Source organism: Carassius gibelio, chromosome A15, assembly GCF_023724105.1.
Source record: "Carassius gibelio isolate Cgi1373 ecotype wild population from Czech Republic chromosome A15, carGib1.2-hapl.c, whole genome shotgun sequence".
In the NCBI taxonomy this organism is placed as follows: Eukaryota; Metazoa; Chordata; class Actinopteri; order Cypriniformes; family Cyprinidae; genus Carassius; species Carassius gibelio.
The window spans coordinates 378,658-401,323 of NC_068385.1; the positions used below are offsets into that span (position 1 = coordinate 378,658).

The 22,666-nt window shown below is 36.4% G+C and overlaps 2 protein-coding genes and 1 long non-coding RNA gene across 5 annotated transcripts; all 3 read left to right on the forward strand.

Annotated features, from left to right (window-relative positions):
• Nucleotides 1-12,598: 12,598 nt before the first annotated feature.
• LOC128028585 (uncharacterized) lies at nt 12,599-14,614 on the forward strand. Of its 3 annotated transcripts, none has more exons than XR_008187168.1 (4): nt 12,599-12,782; nt 13,519-13,718; nt 13,808-13,906; nt 14,200-14,614. It is a non-coding gene; the product is annotated as an uncharacterized LOC128028585 (long non-coding RNA). The 3 variants fall into 3 exon arrangements; XR_008187169.1 differs by having other exon boundaries at nt 13,519-13,680; XR_008187170.1 differs by having other exon boundaries at nt 13,519-13,600; nt 14,200-14,610.
• A 688-nt stretch (nt 14,615-15,302) lies between these two features.
• Nucleotides 15,303-17,665, forward strand: LOC128028583 (28S ribosomal protein S14, mitochondrial-like). Its single transcript, XM_052615848.1, has 4 exons — nt 15,303-15,507; nt 16,569-16,664; nt 16,887-17,051; nt 17,274-17,665. Exons 2-4 carry the CDS (start codon nt 16,596-16,598, stop codon nt 17,454-17,456), a joined length of 417 nt encoding a protein of 138 aa, XP_052471808.1. The 5' UTR covers nt 15,303-15,507; nt 16,569-16,595; the 3' UTR covers nt 17,457-17,665.
• Nucleotides 17,666-18,172: 507 nt separating this feature from the next.
• LOC128029476 (calcyclin-binding protein-like) lies at nt 18,173-22,660 on the forward strand. Its single transcript, XM_052617283.1, has 6 exons — nt 18,173-18,327; nt 18,645-18,864; nt 18,960-19,056; nt 19,241-19,340; nt 19,435-19,529; nt 22,486-22,660. Exons 1-6 carry the CDS (start codon nt 18,310-18,312, stop codon nt 22,643-22,645), a joined length of 690 nt encoding a protein of 229 aa, XP_052473243.1. The 5' UTR covers nt 18,173-18,309; the 3' UTR covers nt 22,646-22,660.
• The last annotated feature ends 6 nt before the right edge of the window (nt 22,661-22,666 follow it).

Here is a 22,666-nt window from a genome sequence, read left to right on the forward strand (position 1 = left end):
TAACGTGGTTGTATATTATTTTTCAGACAGATAGCAAAGGCAGTAGTTTCCTCTTGGAACACTTTCAAAGGATGTCGTCACTGCATGGAAAAAAAATAAATAAATCACTATTACAGAAGCTAAAACCTTCCCCTCAGTCCTACAGCAGCTATGACAAACTCAATGTTTCATTTGTAAATGGATAAAAGTAGAGCTTGCGCACTATAAAACTCTTAAAATTATTTGGCACACCTGATTATTTCCATAAATATTTGGATACTTTCACATGTGGTTGGAATATGTAGGAAATGAGAACAGGGAGAAATTGTTCTGTAGTCAGGAAATGTCCGGCTAGTTTACAGAACCATTCACTCAGCAGTAAGTAAGTGATTGTGTGCTTGTCTATATCTTTAACTACTGTTGAAAAACCCAATAAACACTGTTACTACCGGTTTTAATTACGTCATTTTGCTTTTTGGTGAATGATTTAGTGACTGCTACTGTAGTATGGTTTGAATACTGGGAAAACGGCAGGCTTAAGGTAAGGTAAGATTTAAGTACTTAGAATAATAATAATAGAATGTGTTATGTTTTAATTGTTACACATTTACATTTTAATATTTAATTTAATTTTCTAAGATTTAAAGCGATAGTTCACCCCCCAAAAAATAATAATAGTATTCTGTTCTGTTATCATTTATTCACCCCAATGTATTTAAAACTGACTTCTCTGTGGAAAACAAAAGAATATAAATAGAATCTGTGATGCTTTTTCCTGATGACAGTGAATTGTGAAGGCACACTAAAAGCATTATAAAAACAGATTTGCTATATTCCAATTCTTCTGAAACCATATCAAGGAGGGAATTTTAGGAAATGACCAACCTTCACTTTCACTGTATTGAAAGAAGCCTTGCACACATGTTGCATTGCTCCTTCTGCTATAAATAACAGAAGAAAAAAGTTCTACAGATTTCGAAAGATAGGGTATGCGGATAAAAGAATATAAATGTAAATGTTCACATTTTTCATTTTTTTATGTTATAAAACTGGTATAACATTAACTAACAAATAACTATCATTATTCATTTATTATTTTAGTTATCAAAGTGCATCTATTGTGGATTTTTGAAAACTATCTTTCACGCAGTGTGTAACACAGCTCTAAGTGAATGAAAACATTATGCACAGATTTAAATCTGAAAGTGCACCATGTATTAAGTTATTGTCTCTCAAAAGAATGAGTCAACTCTGAGTCATTTATACGAGTCGTTTTTTTTTATGTCAGCTTGAATCAATAGCATATTGACTGCCCACTTTATTGTGCACGTATACCTGGAAAAACTTAAGCTCAATAAAACCCCTACTGCGTCCCAATGTGCCTACTATACTACGTCCTTAAAATATGTACTCTTTTGGTGAAGAAAAGTACACACTTCTGAGTGTTTGTAGTAGGCAAGCTTTGGGACATAACGTCTTACAACTGACCTATTGGTAAGCCCCGCCCCCCTTAGTTACAGTTGCTCCATCGGACAAACAAACTGAGCTGCTCACTGTCTCGCAATGACAGCTAATTGTGAAAACCTTGTCAAAGATGTTCTTGAACCATTTTGGATACGGAAGGACCACCATTCAAGTGGGAATTAAATATGTCTTTGATTATACCCTTTATTTAGGGTATAATCAAATTATTTTACATTTAAAACCATTTTAATATGGAGAGGCACTGAATTGAAGTACCTAAACTTTACTATTGCACTATTTAGGTTTGTATAGCATGGATTCACTAACTTCAACTTTAGTTTTAGACAGACGTATCATGCTGAAGCACAAGATGACATTAACATTCTGCTTGAGCAGATTAAATTTTTAATTTAATGAGAGTATGACAACCAGAAAATGAACGTTTACGTCTTCATTGGGATTAGAGTTGAATGCTTATGGACATTTTGCTTGGGTTCAGGAAATATTATTAAATCAATTCCATTGCCTATCCACTCAGGATACCTGGAATCAGTGTTACAAGTAACCCAGGCACATTGTTTTTCCATTTTTGTAGCATAAACACCATCAAAACGATGAAAGTTTCAGATTTTCCATTGTTTCTCTATGGTGCTGAAACTTAAAGATGTCCAAGTTCCGCTCTCCATGCAACTGATACTCGACTGCCATTGGTTCATCTGCATTCGAGGGGAGGGGCTTACCGATAGGTCAGCTGTGTCTTTCATGGTTCACTCTTTCTAATAATTAATCGAATCCTCTCACTGTAAACTGGCCTGTCAATCATCGTGTCACAGTTAACATCCTCCACATTTCATTTCACATTTCCTACCGTATTGGAGACAAATTATGTAGCATGTTGATCTGCCAGCAATGGGTCTTTATGCAGAGAACTCTGCTCATATTTTTTTGCATAATGATGCATTTAAAAGTTAATGACCAAATGGATGTTTATAAAAGTTCACATTGCTGTTGTAGATTAAATATCCTAACACAGAACAGGTTAAATGTTGTTTATTAGTAACTCAAACTCTTTTATCTAAACCTCTCTACCTCTCTATGTCGGTCATGCACATCCGCCATGTTTTGTCGTTTTTAAAGTTTTTTTAAATTTTTGATTGTATTTCTGAACTGAATCATTCATCAAAGCCAGTTGTAGGTTTGTGAGTAATATTAGCCATCAGAGTGTGCACGGGTCCACACTTCAAAAATTGACCTGAAATAGTAGACCATCCTGGGACTTTTGGCATGCTCTTTTCAACATACTATGCTTTGGGACACACTAATTGTAATCTTGCATACTATTTAGGATGGATAGTATGAAAATTGGGACGCAGGGCATCAGTTGATTTTCGTGTTGGTCTAAATGATAATGCAAATTCATTCTTTGCCACTAGGTGTTGCTTTTGGAGAAGTAAAAATAGCTGTTCCCCTGGTAACGGCTGTACACAAAGCAGCACTGCTCTCACAAACCCTGCTTTATCAGGCATTACAAGCAAGATAAATGAAAATGAAATCGACCAATCAAACCAATCGTTTGAGAGTCGTTGAGCTAATAAGGTAAAAATTAGGGCCGGGACTTTAACGCGTTAATTGCGATTAATTAATTACACAAAAAATAACGCGTTAACTAAGATTAATTAATTACAGAAAAAAAAATTCCCGCATTTTTAATAACTTATTTTTGCACCGCGGAACGTTTCTCACTGGACGCGTTTCGGCGGGACCGATTATACTGAAGCACCAACTAGCGTTCGCATATCACCGCAGCAGCACATCGAGCCTCAAGTATCACCTCAACGCAAAACATATAGCAGCTAGCGTGGACTTTACACTTTATGTTGAACTATGTATTATTTTGTTGGTGCAACAGTTTATGTTGAACTCTTTATTGTTTTGGCCAAGGTTATTGAGTGTTGGACTTAGTATGTTATGGCCTCTGAAGCAACCGAGAGATGTTTTCTAATAGTCAGTGTTTCCAATGTTCTGAATGTACTTGACAGTATTGTGTTTTACTTAAAAAAAAACACTTTGCAGAAGGTTCCAGCACCTATAAGCTTCCTGAATTTCTGAAAAGTACTATTTCTAAATTGTTTCTAAATATGCTATTGCTACACTTCATGGCAAAAATTGCACTGGTCTGCTAGACTTGGTTGAACAAAAATAAACAATATTTTGTTGCTTAAGCTTATGTATTCAGTCATTATTCAATGGTATACTATAAATCCATGTGAAAAAAATTACTTCTCACTGTTCTCAGGTCAAATATTTATATGCGATTAAAATGCGATTAATTTCGATTAATTAATTACAAAGCCTCTAATTAATTAGATTAATTTTTTTAATCGAGTCCCGGCCCTAGTAAAAATACATTCATATTATGAAAGTTAAAGTGTGAAAGACAATGAACGTGTTTTCTGAACTTGCATGCATGTCAACCTGTTGTCGGAGATTCCCAAAAACTAAATATGAACTTTTCATAACCCATAATAGTGGCACTTTAATATTTGTTATTTATGTGCTGCCTAATGATGTACATTATGTTTTGAAAGAAGTCTCTTAGGCTCACCAAGGCTTCATTTATTTGATCAAAAATGCAGTAACAACAGTAATATTTTAAAATCCATACTTTTTGTAATACATTAATAGTCTTTACTCTCACTTTTGGTCAATTTATGCATCATTACTATTTCTTTTTTCTTTTTTTAAATGGATTGGTATACTTGTCTGACAATATATATATACATATATATATATATATTTTTTTTTTTTTTTTTTTTTTTTTTTTTTAAGTGGCCATATTTATTTACCACTTGTTTACCAGTGAACGGTGAGCATTAGAATGATATACATGTCTGAAGTCAAAATCTGGCTACCGCATGTTTTACATTTTCCAGAGAGCTCTAAATCATTTACCCTTTGAGCGATACACATGTTTGAGGTCCCTCCTGACACATCCTCAAATATATCAAACCAGTTTCCTTTTGAATTATTGAATTATTTTCCAGTTTTTCAACCCTAGCATTGAGATGATACCCACAAAGGAAATGCAGCTTTCATCCATCACTCATTTTTCACCAACGGCCCTCTCTCTCCGTTTATTTGAGAAGAGGATCTGAGTAAACTGATTAATGTGTTTGGCCACCGGTGTTGTGTACAAGAATGCGGCATGGTGTGAAGCAGACTTATGGCTTTCACCATGCTTTTTATGAGGCAGAGGCTCAGCAAGAGTTTGTGCATTAAGGAAATGGGGACATATTTCAATAAAGACTACGTGAGAGGTCCGCAGAATAAAAAATTGGGGGGAAAAGGAGAAGGAAAAAATGTTGATTGCTATGCTGGAGGTTTATGATGATTACAAATACTTAGCAATAACCTGTAGCTATAAAAACATGGATAAAATTTATAAGCAGACTACACGTTAGAGAAACCCAGAGGTGTAAAGTGTTTTCACAACCCATCTCTCTTCTGTCGAGAGTTAACTTTTTACATTATGTTTGTTTTAAAGTCTACTAAAGAAGCAGAAAGACTTGTGGCTACAAAGACAAAGCCACAAGGAAATCTATCAAAGAAAATTAAATCTCGGTATTTAAACATATTTATATGGAATGCTTCTGGGTTTTATTAGGCTGGTTTTAAAGGTCAACACCACCATAAGAGAGCTAAGAAATTTAAATCGAAGCCATAAGGTCTCTGCAAATACTCGCATACGTGTGAGACACAGATCCAATATTCTATATCACACTGTCAACAGTAGGCTTTGAGTTATGTTATACAATCATTTATCTGCCTGTCTCCAAAGCAGGGATCATAATAAACGGTAAGGAATGAAGGCTTTTCATAGCAGCAGTAGGAAGAGCAACCGAATAGGATGTGTTGCAATTTCATCGCACCATTCTCTATTCATTGAACTGAGACATAGTTAACATTAACGATCAGAGAAAATGTGATCCTAATAACGATTTTCTCTTCATAAAGCTGACTGATGGTCTTGATTGCACAAACAGACTTAAGTAAGATTGTTGTTATAACTCAAAGCAGGAATATGTATGGCAATAAACATACCAGCATGCAGGTGACCTTTAAGTTCAGCTCAAAAGGCATTCTTCACATTCGTGCCATCTGACTGAATCAGACCTCTGTGATGCTGATGTATTTTAAGTCCATGGCAGGATTCTTTGGGACAGCATGTTCCTAACCTGAAAAATAGAAAAGAGCTTCAAGTCACAAGATTTTTTCAAGCTCATGGCTTTTGACAGTCCTTCACTTCTTGAAATGAATCCAGATGTAATGTTAATCCAAGACATCTATATCTACAAAAATTGGGTGTCAAAGGTATAGTTCAACCACAAAAAATCCTGTCATCATTTATTTACCCTCAAGTTGTTCCATATCTACAATTTCTTTTAGGTGATGAAGACAAAAGAAGACATTTTGAAGAATTTGTAACCAAACAGTTGATGGTAGCCATAGTATGAAAAAAAATAAAAAATATTATGAAGGTCAATGGCTACCGTAAACCATTTAGTTACCCATATTCTTCAAAATAAATTGTTTTGTGTTCAGCAGAAGAACGAAGGATGAGTAAATGATGACAGAATGAACATCTTTGGTTAAACAGTCCCTGTAAGAGTAGGCTATTGGAAATCCAAATAATAACAATAAATCGCAAAGCAAAATAAATTAAGTGTAAAATATAAATTATAAATATAGAAATGCAATTTTGACTAAATTTGCTCAACATCATATTGGAAACAACTGGACCTTCGTCAAAGTAGACACCATATTTAATAATGAGAGCCTCTGAATTTATAGTCAGCCTTTAGTAATACCACAGCATTATTTACTCTTTATTAAATTTAGATCCATTATACTTGATTCAGCTGTAGGTGAACAGACCAAAAAGATCTTGATTGCATCTCTCCATTCAGAGATATGATTTGAGCTCAGGGCTGCTAAATAAGTGAAAGCAAAAGGTTTAATTAGTTGTCAAAAGAATATAGATACTGAAAGAGATGTCAAAACTCTGCTTTAAACACTTACTGCTAAATGCTTCTGACTAAATGTTAATTTATCAGGTTCAGCACAGATTCTGCACATGCGGGTGGTATTCCCAGTAAATTGAATCAAGAATCACACACAATTTTCAGTACTTTGTTTTGTTTATACCAGAATAAAACACCACCTTATTAGAAAAGGCCACCAAAACATCATTCTACAGTATTCCATAGGCACAAAAAGAGCTCAGCTCCCTCCCAGAGAGCAAAGCTTGTCTTTTCTCACCTGTTTCTCATTGGCCACCGAGATTCTTTCCTCCTAAGATATAATGTGATAGACACTTGACTTGAAGCATGCTGTTTCAACCCACACTGCATGGCCCAAAAAAAAAAAAGAAAAAAAAAAAAAAACATTCTTTCTTTATAGGTATAGCAGAGGTCAAACCTCTGGAAGAAATGTCCCATATGGTGTTACAAGCTGACAATGTTTGTGAATCGCTCGGTTTTTCTTTGTTTTATGCGTTCCAGACGGACTTTTGTACGACTCTTTCTGCAGGTTGCACAGTTACGCCAGTACCTGGCAACAAAGTTAGCAAAGGTTTTTTGGTGAATTATTGAACCATTCAGTAAATCGATCTGTAGAACTACACAGATTCATTCAGAAAGCAAAAAAAAAAAAAAAAAAAAAAAAAAATGAATGAATCATTGAATCATTTACTGAAACGATTCCTTAGAAAACGTTGATTGATCCAAGAATGAAATGCCATTGCTGTTAGGTATTCTGTGTTGCTTGAATAGAATGATTCTGCTTTAAATTCATTTGGAAATATATTTGTTGGAAGAGCAAAAATAAACAGTGTAACTGGGAATATTTTGGCTAAAATGTTACAATTTTCTTATTTCATTGCTATTAGTCAAAGATACAAACAGGAAACATAAGTTGATTGCATCTCAAGATCAAAACACTGAGTCTGAATTTTGTTATATTAATTACAGTGCACCACATCAAATTACCTACCATTTCCACTGACATTTATTTATCCTGTAACTATCTAACCTGTCCTTTAATCTACTTTTCCAACAGACAATTATGACAGCTTTATAAGCTTCAGATTTATCTCTCTCTATTTTAGAATATTTCGATTCTTTAATAGAGAAAGACAAAAAAAAGTGCAGATTATATCAACAGTTCAACTTTACGTTTTTTTTGCTTTTACAGTAATAAATGATCTGTAACTCTTTTGACAATACTGTTGCCAGAGGACTGATATCATACAAGAGCATGTGTGAAAGTTTTCCAGAAGTCTAATCAAATGAACTAGTATTTCTCCAGCCACATTCTCCATGCTAAATTAGATATCCCCTACCCACCCACTCAAGTGGGTTCAGAAATATTACACTTCAGCTCCCCAGAACACTACACATCTACATAGTTTAGATGTACTGTTGAAAATAATGCACCATGGCTTGAGGAAATCAGTCAAGCAATCTCACTTCTAATGGCAGCCCTCCCCAAACGTCTATAGATTAAATTTACCATCTTAGTGAAATGGTTAAAACAGGCAAGAAACACATGCTGACATGCACATGTGAGGCTTTTTCTCTCTGCAGGCCAATCTCAATTACCTGACTCAATAAAGGAAGGTTTGGTAAAGTTTACAGACTCTGCTCTGCCGTATTGTGTTGGGTTACCCCGCTCCATTGAGTGGAAAAGGGTAGTGGGTGCCCTGAGAGCACACTTCCTGTTAACCTTGGTGGTCTATTTGAATGAATTCACAGATGGTCACGCAAAAAACTCTGAAGAGGTCTAATGTCCCAGTTATCATTTCATATTTTATTTTGAGCCCGATTCGTCATAAATGTTTGATGGGATTAACAGTTAGGTTTGGAAAGCATGATCGCTCTGATTGTGATGGTTGGCCGTGCGAGGTTCATTCCCTCTGACGTCTCTATTTCTTAATCTAATGTCAAAACCAGACAGGCATCGGGGACAAAACGTTAATCAAATACTTGTTGTGCTTCTGTGCTGAAATTAGAGGTTGGATGTTTAATAATAATTACACTGCAGGGAGTCGTACTAGAAGACCTATGTTTGTTTACTGAAATTGACGATCAACTTAAAGGGGACTTCAGGATGGATGTTCTCTCTTTTCCTATATGTCAGCTTCAGCATCTGTTGAACAGAAGGACTGGAGTGTAAAATGCAGATAAAAACATGCACTGACCCATGGAGAGACAGAGGAAGAACAGGGGCTTCCGTCAAAATATAGATTCGTTCAGTGCGGGTAGTCATCGGTCCCCAGCTATTTGACTGACACAGTCCTGAGAGAGCAATGCAGAACATTCCAAAATTCAAGAAGACCTTGACCTCGAGTCTAAAAGGGACTTTAACTCATAGCTGGAAGGCTGCCTGAAACATTAGCAAGCACAATGGAAATGTTAGAGAACTGCACCGATTCCACTTTGTCAAAACTTGTAAAATCTTCTTTAAAAGTAGGCCTAATTTTAATGAGAGTTAATGAGAGTTTCCCACTCTCTAACCAACGTTTTGCATAATAGAACAGTGGAGAATTTCTGAACGATATGCTGTGTGAAAACTTACAATTCTAAATAAACAATTAGAGCCACTGGTGCAGAATGCTAGACTGTGGAAAGCAAACAGTCTTGAGGTTATGTTTGCAAATCACCTGTTACCACATATGGTAAAGAGTTCAGAACATGCATCTCCACATGTGTGGAACGTTTGAATTTCTTCAAGTGAAATTTATGGGAACTTTTTGAAAGATGCTGCCTTCAAGTGTCTATCAGTGGTTTCTGCAGATCAAATTAAAACAACTTGCTAAATTATACATTATAATTCACTACAGACAGCTTCCTACTGTTTTATAAGTGTTTCCGTAATGTAAAAAAAAATTGTCATGCCCTATTCCAACTCGACAAGTCATGTCTTTCCCACTTGTAAACATGACTTTGTTTAGCCATTCATGTGCTTGTAACTTCTAATTACAATATTTCTGGCTCTACATGAAGGGCAGAGGACTGGCCAAAACAACCGATATATTAATATTTAGATGCTGAACCATGTTTAGCACAAGCAGACTAAATCATTTTGCAAACGTTCTTCCATTTCACTTTCTCTGAGCTCATATAAAAACTGAGTTACCCACAAATACTAGACTGCCAGCTTCTCTTCTGCAGTGTGTTCAAATTCTGACTTTGCAAGGCTTAATATAGTGACGTTAGAATGACCAGCCCACCCAAGTAGCTCATGAAAATCAAACAGGACACTGTATTAGTGAAACTGATTTGAGCTCTTTGTGATGTAGTTTAAATGAACCAGTGAAGATAATATAAAAAGAATATGCACTTTTAATCTCTTTTCTGAAAAGTAAATCTGAGGTCTAGAATACTTTTTGCACATAAAAGAACTATTTTTGTGACAGTACGTGTCTTCAAGGAGAGAGGATGTCACACAGAATTTCCAAAATGAGAGTTTAATCAAAACAACGACGAACAACAAACACATACATAACTTTAAGGACTGACAACCAAGAACTAAACAGACAGGGTTTATAAACACAAGGAATGTAATCAGAAGAACAAACAGGTGGGGAGTAATCAATTAACTAAACAAGAAAAGGAACATGACCAAATAAGGAAAACTCAAAAGGAACAGGAGAACAGAAGTCCATGACTGTGACAATACTCCCCCCTCCTGGAAGGCTCGTCCTGAGCCGTAACTTCATGGGGGGGGGGGTGTACCTCCAGGGCGAAGCATTGCATGGTGGATCTGGAGACTCGGGAGGCCCTGGCAGATCTGGAGACTCAATAGGCCCTGGCGGAGCTGCCTCAGAGGCCACGGCCCCAACCTTGGCCTCGACCTCTATGGCTGGATCCCTACTGCACCCCCCCCCCCCCCCCCAAAAAAAATAACTTGGGGACACTTACGGGCCTGGACTCAGGGCCGGCAGCAGACACTGGAGCGAGCTCTGGGGCTGGAGCCGACACTGGAGCGAGCTCTGGGGCTGGAGCCAACACTGGAGGCTTTGCCACAGGCTACAGTTTTGATGGGCTGAGGGAGACAGCTGAGCTCAGGAGGATACTGGGGTGTCTGGGTTTGGGAAGGCGGGAGGAGCTGTTGGAGCGGAATGCAGAGGTTCCCAGCTCAGGGTGAGCAGGCGCAACACAGCCCATTCCTGAGGGGACTGGACGAGGATATTTGGGCTGTTCATGAACTTCATCCACTTCGAAGTCAGAATTGTTCAACCAGAGGATAAGATTAATGAGCTCGATCAAAGGGAAATCACCAGGAAGAGTGCAGCAGATTGTGTCCTCGTCCAGCCCAAGCAAAAAACCCAGGAATGAATCGTGATAGCTCACCTGATTAGTAAGCTAGAGGAAATCCTCTGTATATTGGTCCAACCTCCGACCGCTCTGCCGCAAAAACCTCAATGCTTCTTCAGCCTTCATTTTCTGTCTAGGTCAGTCCTTCTGTGACAGTACATGTCTTCAAGGAGAGACGGTGTCACACAGAATTTCCAAAATGAGATTTTAATCAAAACAACGACGAAGAACAAACACAAACATAACTTTAAGGACTGACAACCAAGAACTAAACAGACAGGGTTTATAAACACAAGGAATGTAATCAGAAGAACAGAAATAGGTGGGGAGTAATCAATTAACTAAACAAGAAAAGGAATGTGACCAAATAAGGTCATGGGACTCAAAAGGAACAGGAGAATAGAAATCAATGACTGTGACAATTTTAGCTTACAAAATCTCAACCTCAAACTCAGTTTGACATCATGCACGGTTTAGTTGTTTCTCATTTTCAAACCCCAGTGGGAGTCGACCTGGAATTTCTGAATATGAATTCCCTTCACACCACTATGATTATTTTTTTTATTTGTTAAAGAACAAAGCGCAGAATAAATCGGGTTTGTATTTGGAAAGGATTGATCTCATTTAAAAGCAACTAGTGTGGTTTCAAGTGGCCTGCGAACAGCAGGAAATTTACTAAATATTTTGAAGCCTATATGCTTCAGAAATCTTCAGAAGATCAGAGTTGCAGTTATTAGATTCAACTTCAAAAGAGCAGCAAATGCATGACACAGTATGGCATTGTGCTTTATAAAAGAAATAAAAGAAATAGAACTATGCTGTGAATTTTATAGATCAACAGCATTAATAACCCAGATACTTCCAAAGCATGTCCTAAATATAATTATTTGAATAATGTTATATATATATATATATATATATATATATATATATATATATATATATATATATATATATATATATATATATATATATATATATATATATATATATATATACTGTAGAAAGTAATGCAAAGATTCTAGGATTTTTACTCACTGGTCACTAAAGTTAGGTATATTTCTGAGTAAACATCCAGGAATGACTCATGAATTAAACATCACCACATGGCATCATTAGTAAGTTGTCAGGAGCTCTTCCTAAGTTGTCTGCTTGTACAGCCGTGGTCTTAGAAATATTGTCACAAAAAAAATATTTACATATGGAAAAATATGGTTAGAGCCTTCAGCAACTTTGCCTGCAGGCTTACATGGATTAAAATTAGTTATGTTCCCTTTCTATTCCTGTTCATTTATTTACGTTAACCTCACATCATAACAATTGGTTTATAGAAGAATAACATGTCTAGACCTCACAAGATCTGTTTTCCACTTTAATTTACATAATGGATCTTCTTTGTGAAGTTGTGCAATTTGACATATGTTAGCATTTTTCTCAGAACACATCTCCTTGTATCTTTTAACAAAGGCCGATTGCTTGGGAAATTCTACAGGAATTTACTAGTACCATTTTTTATGAAAGCCTTGGGGTTGAACTAACCAATGTCATGCAGAGAAGCACATAACAAGCGTTTGTTGGTTTTCATTTTGTCGTCTGTTTTTTTTTTTTTTTTTTTTTTTTTTTTTTCACTTTCATTGTTTTATTGGGGGGATTATGTGGTAATGACAGAATGGTAGATGAGAATAAGAAATGGCAAAGTAATCATTTAGTACTAAGTTATGGAAGTGCTGATTAAAAAAAATTGCAGGGGTTCAGATAAAAAATCGGCAGCTGGCAGCAGGAAGTGGTTGCCATTGACAGCCGGAAGGCAGTAACTGACAGCCGGAAGGCAGTAACTGTCAGCCGGATGGTAGGCGGGACCTGCCATTCGGTGGGAGCCAATCAGTATCGACCAACGTGGGCGCAACCAATCAGATATAACTGCACCCAAACGCTTCAGTAATGGTTGCGATTGATCAAACGGTAAGTTCAGAAATTGGTCATCGGAGTAATTAATGTTTTTTTGCGTTGTAAGTTTGATTTTAATTGGTATCTTGGTGAACGACTTGGTAGACTTGGTGTCTACTTTGGTTTAATTGTTCAATGAAATCTAATTAGTGGTAGCAACGTTGTTTGTGTACCTTGTTAGGGGCCTACCATTAACTTCAAATTACGTTTGACGTACCATTAAATATTAACGTTTGTTAGCGTGTTAACAGTCTATTGAATAATATAAAAGAATGTTGTTTGACTGGAATGATAGAAGATACATTTGCAACACTAACCATATATTTTTGCATGTTAAGTATTTCAGGAGATTGTGTGATATACATTAACTTAAGAGTTCTTAAAATAAGTTTTTTTTTTTTTTTTGCACTATTGAGGTGTGTTTTCTCTAATACTATGCATGTGCAGAACTGTTCTGTGTACCAGTTGAAGTTGTAAGCATGTGAATGCAAAACAATTTTTTTTTATTTTTTTTTATTGTTATCTATACAAAATATAATGGACCGGTTCATAATTCCTTATAACTTTTAGGTCTAGTTTCACAGACAGGGCTTGGATTAAGCCAGGATTAGTCTGTAGTTAAATTTAGAACATTGAAGTAGCTTTTGTAAACATGCATTTAGAAAGAAAAAAAACACATTACTGATGTGCATCTTGAGACAAAACCATGGCACTGACACCTTTTTTTTATTTTTTTTGTAATACCCAATAGTTGCCAGATGCTGTCCTGTTGGAAATTCTTCTTTACGTGATCCTGGAGGAGGGGTGATGCTACATTACTAAGTCCGTCTTTGGTTTGTTCCAAATTCAGAAGTCTGCTGTACTGTATACAGACTCCTTTCGAAAGAGGGCGCAATCCAGCTGGCTTGACTGAGTATTTTCTTTTACATATTTGATTAGAGGTTTAAAAAGGTGCCATAACATTACATTTCTCAGTTGCCATGTCTGAATGTTTATCTTTGTAATAATGCTGTTTTCATGCTCCTCATCTCAATATACAGGTGGAACAAAATGGAGAACAAGTCTAAGCCATGTCAGGAATTCAACAAAATGTACACCCTGCAGACACTGCGACGAGGTTTACAACAACTGCTTACCAGGTGTGCAAATTATGCATGAAAATGTAATCACTGCTCTGTACATGATGACAAGATGCAATGGGAATAATCATTAATATGGCTGTGCATGCATGTCTACTGTTAATAAAGCAATTTAGGTATTAATGTCACCAATTTCTTATGAATAGTAAAATGCAGCAGCTAGAGTTCTTCCTAGAATCAGGAAGTATGACCGGATTAGCCCAGTTCTGTAAACCCTGTACTGGCTCCCTATCAAACATCGTATAGATATTAACATCTTCAATTATATTAATCTGTTTCTTTCTTATTCGAAGGTCACTGCAGTCACCCGGATCCAGTACGTATCCAGACCAGATGGTGGATCGCACCTAGAAAGGACCTCTACAGCCCTGAAAGACAGCGGAGACCAGGACAACTAGAGCCCAGATACAGATCCCCTGTAAAGACCTTGTTTTTTTCTCCATTTTGTCACCGGTGGAGTTTTGGTTCCTTGTCGCCTCTGGCTTGCTTCGTTGTGGTCACTTCATTTACAGTGATATCATTGACATGATTCCACAGATACTATTTAAACTGAACCGAGCTCAAGGATGACATCACTGAACTGAATGATAAACTGCCTTTTAAACTGACTACAAACTGAGTTTACTAATGTCCTTCTGCATTTTTGACTGACACACTATTTTCCTATTTAATACTGTAAAGTTGCTTTGCTTTGAGCTGTATTATTAAAAGCACTATATAAATAAACAATGCTTGACTTGACCATGTTGCAAGAGGAAAATGAGGGGCGATGCACATCCACCTTGGGTTTTACAGTGATTGGTGCAAGATGCTGGAGAAGTAACACTGTATACCTCATCAGTTCTGATCTAAGAGTCTTGAAAATACCTCCGGATTGTTGTTAGTGATTCTGATTGATATTTTAGTCTGCTTGCTTACTGGATATATTTTATACGGTTTACATTGTAAAGCACTGACTTTGACAACTTACTAACCCAGTTACAAATTTAACAGCTACTTTATACTATATACTATATATATATATAGTTGTTTCTTGAAATACTACAAATATAACCGCAAATTATGATTTTAAATAAAGGTCTCTGAGAGACTTCTCTCTTTTCAGTCATTTGTGTATATAGCCTATAATAAATATACAACATACACCCAGTAAGTGCCACTCTCGTATATAAATATAAATTGTTTTATTTCACACAAACAATGATACATGCATAAACATTCAGCTGGAAATTAACGTTTAGCAAAATGATCTTATTTCTTTGTTTATATTTGATCAATATTTTAAATCAAATAATATACAATACTGACCTTTATACTTATTTAAAAAAGTATTAAACAATCATAAGTGTATATAATTATTTATTTGTCTTGTTGCCGCCGGCAGCCTCCTCCAATTTCCGGGTATTAGCGACAGCTGCCATCCGGTTTTATTGGCAGCCACTTCCTGCTGCCAGTGACAGCCACTTCCTGCTGACAGCTGCCGATTTTTCGCTGAACCACCTCTCAAAAAATTGCAGCAGACCCTCAATGGCTGGAATGGAAACTTACCTGGAAACTTACCTCTGATATCAAGCTGTGAGGGAGGAATTTTAAAACAGAAGGTGCACTCTGTCCCCTGTTTATTCTAATACTTTGTAGGCCTATAATATGCTCAAAAATGTTTCTGTCTAAACGTGCCCAGATTTCCTATCTGTACAGCCAGTCAGCATTAGATCAGATTATTGTCTTGAAGAGTGCTTGTTTCTGTTGTCTTGAACTGCTACTAGCACAATGCAGGTGCAGAATGCAGGTCCTCACAATGTCTCAAAGGTCTCCGAGGTGCGATTGTTCATGTGTCCAGATGCATTTTCAGGTCTGAAAATGTCATTTGTGAAGACCAACCTGCTGAATTAAAATGCCAAGCTTTAAAATATATTTTTTTTTTGAGTAGAAATTGTAAAAAAAAAAAAAAAAAAAAAAAAATAGATAACATTAGAATAGAATAGAATAGAATAGAATAGAATAGAATAGAACAATATAGAATAGAATAGAATAGAATAGAATAGAATAGAATAGAATAGAATAGAATACGCTATGGTTGTGGGTAATATTGTATTGGAGTCAAGAACTAGCTATTGTTTTAAATGCATATAACTTATATCACAGGTATTTAAGGCTTTAAGTGATTTTGTCAAAGTGTACTACCGCGTTTAAACACGTTTGTTAGTTTAATCCTTTTTAACGAGTCTGGTGTTGGTGAATTAGTAGCGATATTCTGCCACTATCTGGCTAAATACTGCAATTACACACAAACTATTACTGCTCTACACTTTTTATGATTTTGCTGATTATTTTGTCTTATGAAACCAATTTTTTTTTTTTAATGTTACACTACTATTTTCATGGCTGGTGATAGATGCTCAGAGCCACAATTCTCTGTGGACTTTTCAAAAATGTCTAAATATGATTAGCCATGACATTCAGACAAAGCAAGTTTTCGTTCATATTGTCGGCTATAGGCTATCCTATGACAACAAAGCATCATAACTTAAGCAAAACACATTAGTAAACAATTTGCAACAGAGTTTTGAGTGAGGAAAAAAACAAAATGCTCGAATGAACATTGAATATGACCAGGAGATGGCGGTAACGATGTACTAAACACAATTCTTACCCTTCAAAGCACCATCGAGGTTAATGCTGGATCAACATGGCGGCCTGGAAGCTCCTCGGCACGGGGATGGGGTTTCTGCAGTCGTCCTTGCCGATTTGTAGACAGGTAAATTCACTTTTAAAATGTCAGATTTGTCGATTTAAAGTCTGTTAGAACTTTAAATCCATTTTATTTGTGTTTGAATGATGTTGTATTTAGTCTGCGATCACGTTAGACTGTAATAAGATAAGCCTACACCAAGACATACTAGTGACATTTATAGTTTCGACTAGGTGTATTTAAACTATACACGTATTCGCATGTAAAATCTCCTCTGATGTTCTTCAGGCCTACAGAAGTTCACTTGGAGTGGTGGAGCAGGCCAGGAGCTACTATGTGAACTGGAGGATGTTGCGGGATGTGAAAAGGAGACAAATGGCATTTGAATATGCAGATACAAGACTGCGCATCAATGCCATTAGGAAGAATACTATTTTGCCAAAAGAGCTACAGGTAACTGTTACATTCATAGTTTTGCCGTTTACATGCGATGGAAGTTTATACCCTTCTTTAGATTGTTTTCCATTGTACATGATTGGATTTTTATTGTCAGAATTTTAAATACATTAACACAGTAATTAACCTTTATTTTGACTTCCAATAAATACGATAATTCAATTTTATATAAAATATTGATGATAAGACAGGCCATGTCTCTCATGTTTATTTCCTCAGGAGATAGCTGATAAAGAAATAGCCGCACTGCCCCGGGACAGTTGTCCTGTGCGCATTCGCAACAGGTGTGTGATGACATCACGTCCTCGTGGAGTGAAGCGCAGGTGGCGTCTCAGTCGCATTGTTTTTCGGCATTTAGCGGACCACAACCAGATGTCTGGAATACAGAGATCAATGTGGTGATCAGCTATGGGATTTTTCTAAAACCTTGCAATGAAACAAGAAGATATTCCTGCATAAAATGCAAAGACAAAGAGCTGGAAAACCAACAAGCACCTGCTCAAATGTTGTTGTTTCTTCTATTGAATATTGAATTGATTTTTTTTTTTTTTAAATGATGGAAAATGATGTGCTATTTTATTGTAGATACAATAAAAAGGTGTTATGTGATACTTTTGGGTTTGGTGATTTTTTTTTATTTATTATTATTTTATTTTATTTTAATTCTTTAGGTTTTAGGTTACTGGCATATAACCATTTTACCAATTGCTTATATCATTGTTTGGTGTCAGAAAACTGGAATATTATATTTTTGAACTAATTTTGACAAAAATACAGAAGACACATTTTATCAACAACACATAAAGCTTAAAATAATGTATTGTAAATTACATTTTAATTATTTTTCTGTTCGTTGACAAAATATTTTCTGGTCGCTGTAATAAATCTTGAAAGTAATGAGTACATTTACAATTTTAAAATTAAAGTACATTTTTGTACTTTATGTTAAGAATTATTTTACCCCATATGTAATGCAATCAATTCATTTCAAATTTCATTTTTTTCTTCTTCTTTCATTATGAATATGAATATTCTGATTTTGTAGAATTATTTAGTAGTGGTCATTTATCAAAGGCAACTAAAATGAGGACTTTTATTTTGACATCACATAACGCGGAAATAAGAATACTTCTAGAAACAGCCCTGAATGCATATATCAGCGGACAAGCGGAGCTCGTTTGAAAGCAAAGTTCATTTTAATTACTTGAATTCAAAACTGCAGAAGGTAGTGTCCTAAGGTTTCCTCAAGGCAGCGATGGACATCAATGAGATGGTATAATGAACTGTGTGTTGTTCGTTTTAGCTCCCAGTTCGTTACATTAGTGAGTAACGTTACAGTGTTATAGCAGTCTTGCCATTCGCCAAGTGTTTTCATTGTACTGTAAAGCCTCATGCACTGATAAACAGAAGCTAATGAATGTAAATTAAACTCCTGTTTTACTTGGGTGTTTTATGGGACAGTATACACATTGGGTGAACTAAGTATCGCTTGTCTCTGAGATAAAAGCTGCCTGCTGATCTCACCTCACCCGTGCTGAAGATGTAAGCATGCTTCTTCACTTGTTCTCAGATCTGACTTTGTGTCTGTAGATCGCCGGTCTTGAGAGTGATCTTAAAGAGATTACGAGTCTGCTGGAGAAATGTGAACGCCAGCGCGTGCGGGACGCGTTAACGCAAGAGCAGAAGAAGGTGGAGAAAGAGCTGGAGCAGAAGCTGAAGCTGCAGCAGAAACTGCAGCAAGCCAAAAAAGACTCTGGAGACAAAACTGACACAACACTCAAAGGATACACAGTCAAAATTAATAATTATGGTGCGTTCATACCTCATACTATTAGGCATAGGCTATTCCAAAATGATATGCTTGGTCTAATATACCGGTCAATGTTTTTTGTGTGCGTGTCTTAGGATGGGACCAGTCTGACAAATTTGTCAAAATCTACATTACACTAAAAGGAGTGCATACTATTCCAGCTGAAAATGTTGAGGCCAACTTTACAGAGAGGTATTGTTTTCACATTGAATATTGCAGAATTTTGGTTTATCTTTTTTATTATGGTAACGTTATGGATTAATGCTTATTTATTTTATTTTAATAACTAATATTCAGATAAATAAATTCTTAAAATTCACATTCGATTATATACTGTATATATCTATAGTAATGTTCTGCTATTCTGTCTTCACAGAGGCTTCAATGTACTAGTCAAAGATCTGGATGGGAAGAACCATCAAATGACAGTCAACAACCTTTTATTTCCCATTACTGTAGCAGAGAGTAGTAAAAAGGTTGGTCATTTTCTTTGTTTTTGTAATTTGGCAAATTGATTTGTTTTATGGATAAAATTGTATAGCTAAGTGAAATTCATTCATTTGTTTACAGATAAAAACAGACATGGTGCTTGTTATGTGCAAGAAGAAGTCAACAAAAAAGTGGGACTGCTTGACACAAGTCGAAAAACAGTCTAAGGAGAAAGAGTGAGTAAAATGCACACAGTTCGATTCTGTATTAGTTTTAAAATTGGTATATTGAAGCCAATTTTAAATCTAATGGTGCTGATACATAAAAAGAAAATATAAATGTAAAAGTTATACATGTAAATTCATATTATTCAAACTATTACCATATTTTTCGGACTGTAAGTCGCACCTAAGTATAAGAGGCATCAGTCCAAAAATACGTCATGAGGAGGAGAAAAACATATATAAGACGCACTTGACTATTAAAGGGTTAGTTCACCCAATAATCAAAATGATGTAATTAATAACTCACCCTTATGTCGTTTCAAACCCGTGAGACCTCCGTTTATCTTCGGAACATAGTTTAAGATATTTTAGATTTAGTCCGGGAGCTCCCAGTCCCTCCATTGAAGCTGTGTGAACGGTATACTGTCCATGTCCAGAAAGGTAAGAAAAACATCATCAAAGTAGTCCATGTGACATCAGAGGGTCAGTTAGAATTTTTTGAAGCATCGAAAAATAAATTTTGGTCCAAAAATAGCAAAAACTACGACTTTATTCAGCATTGTCTTCTCTTCCGTGTCTGTTGTGAGAGAAAGTTCAAAACAAAGCAGTTTGTGATATCCGGTTCGCGAACGAATCACTCGATGTAACCGGATCTTTTTGAACCAGTTCACCAAATCAAACTGAACCGTTAAACGTTTCGCGTCTCCAACAGGCACTGATCCACAAATGACTTAAGTTGTAAACTTTTTTAATGTGGCTGACGCTCCCTCTGAGTTCAAACAAACCAATATCCCGGAGTAATTCATTTACTCAAACAGTACTCTGACTGAACTGCTGAACATTGACTCATTCACGAGTCAAGAACCGGTTGCATCGGTGTAACGTTTATCATTTTATAGACTTTGTTTTTGTGAAAACTTGTATCTGAACTGTAAATGAGTTTTTTTACAGTAATTTTTTTGTACTTTATTTGACCTACCCTGCTCATATGGTATTCATTTTATGTGTTCAGTTCTTCAAAAAGTTCTTAATTGAAACCCTGATTATAAAATAAGTATATTACTGTATATTATAAAAAGTATAAAATTATTAAAACATATATATTTGACTGCATAATGCACTATTATCAGGGTAACATCATAGTTATAAGTATCATACTTAATTTGGGCCCGGTTTCCCGATAACGCTCATTCTTAGCGTGTTAAGAAGACCTCGAAAGATATATCTTACCAAAGTTGTTTATGTTCCTATGTGTGTTCCCCGAAGTGTCCCTTAGGAAGCTCTTAGCACGCTGCCTCTTACGTCCGACGTAACAAGAGCGCTGTCCAAAGTGAGGGTGCTGAATTAGTTTCCATCGATTGCTCAGGAATCGATTTTCCACTTCACGCGAAGGTGCAATACAGCGTTAAGAAAAACACGTTCTATGCAAATGAAATATTCCTCAAATTATTATAGTAACATTTATTTTAACATATTTTAAGTTATCAGTAGAAATAAATTTAATTATCAAATGGTCAGTAATATATTCACACCATATGTTGTGACAGTTAGACTTACCGGGTATCCCTCGCTAATCATCCACCCTCCTTATCCCGTTGTACCACTTGTGCCGCTTCTTGACATGGGTTTAACGACTTACAAAAATTATATAATACACTTTTATATTAATGGTAAGGTACTTTACAATCAGAATTGATTTGGCAAGCAGCTGCAGTTACTTCTGTTTAATGCGGTATTGATTGCAATTGATCTTTTTAATAAAAAGCAACCTATCTACAATGAACATAGAGAGAGAGAGTTAGATACAAAATATGGTGGGGAAGCAATGTAAAAAAGGGCACCAAGCTTCTCGTCAGAGGAAGTTGAAGTTTTGCTGGACCTTGCCATGAGGTCAGAAATCACAACCCTATGGTCCACTATGGTCCTGCACGTTTATGGCCACGTATCCCTTTCGCGATATGTAGCCTACGCCTGATCAGTCACTGATGGATTGGCGATAGGGACGAGTGTGCCATCCCCAGGATGTAATCCCCGGAATGGCGCAGAAGGGCGTTGGTGACAGTGTGGACGCACCTCCACACCGAGGTTTTGATTAGGCCCTCTCCCATGACCTCGATGAAGCTCTCTGTAGCAAAAAAAAAAAAAAAAAAAAAAGTAGCGCTGGGCTTCAGGGCTTAAAGCAAAATTCCGCCACGTTTGATTGGCAAGCGCAGGTCTGAGAAGGTCCAGCAGCTCCATAATGAGCTGTCTTGGGAGGCGATTTTTTTTTTATATAGCCACGTCAGGAAAAATGTCAAAAGGGCTTAAGTTTTGCCGAATAAAAAAATTGACATGGACTAAACGGCTCCGTCTTTGATTCAATACAATGACACGTTGGATCGCTGCTATAGTTGGTCGCTTACTGGACACCACCATGCTTACCCATTTATAGATCTTAGCCATTTAGAGCCAAATTGTTTGCCAGATTTTAATTATCAAAAAATTGATTGCCAATTCGCTTTAAATACATTACGAAAAAGGTTAATTAGGTTAATTACCACCATATTAGTTCTGATACCACAAAAATTCAACTTCATAAATATGCCTGTATCCATTGCGAACATAATTTATTATGAGTCGTAAAAAATAATATAAAATCATTGTTGAGCCACAACATTGTCAACATACCATAGTTTGACTTGTACTGCGCTGCGCTGATTTCTATAGACTGCTGTACAGTAGTGTCTTGAGCTCAAACAACGCTAAGAGAGAGCTTGGTCCAGACCAACCTTACGAAAGTGTGACTTACAGAATATATACTTAGCGTACGAACGTGTTGGTAATCGTGCCATAAGGTTAAGAGAGAGGTTAAGGAATAGGTTAAGAACTACTTCGCGATAAGAACATTTTGGGGAACCGGGCTTTGGTTCTTCAAATTATGTTTATAAATATCATAGATGGTAATTTAATGGTAATCTATCTGTTTCAGCAAACCCAACTTGGATGGGAACACTGATCCAAGCGAGGGGCTGATGAGCATGCTGCAGAAGATCTACACAGATGGAGATGACGAGATGAAGCGCACTATCAACAAGGCCTGGGTTGAGTCTCAGGAGAAGAAGGCCAAAGCAGATGACTTTGACTTCTAAGCCAGTTTATTGGTCTGCTTC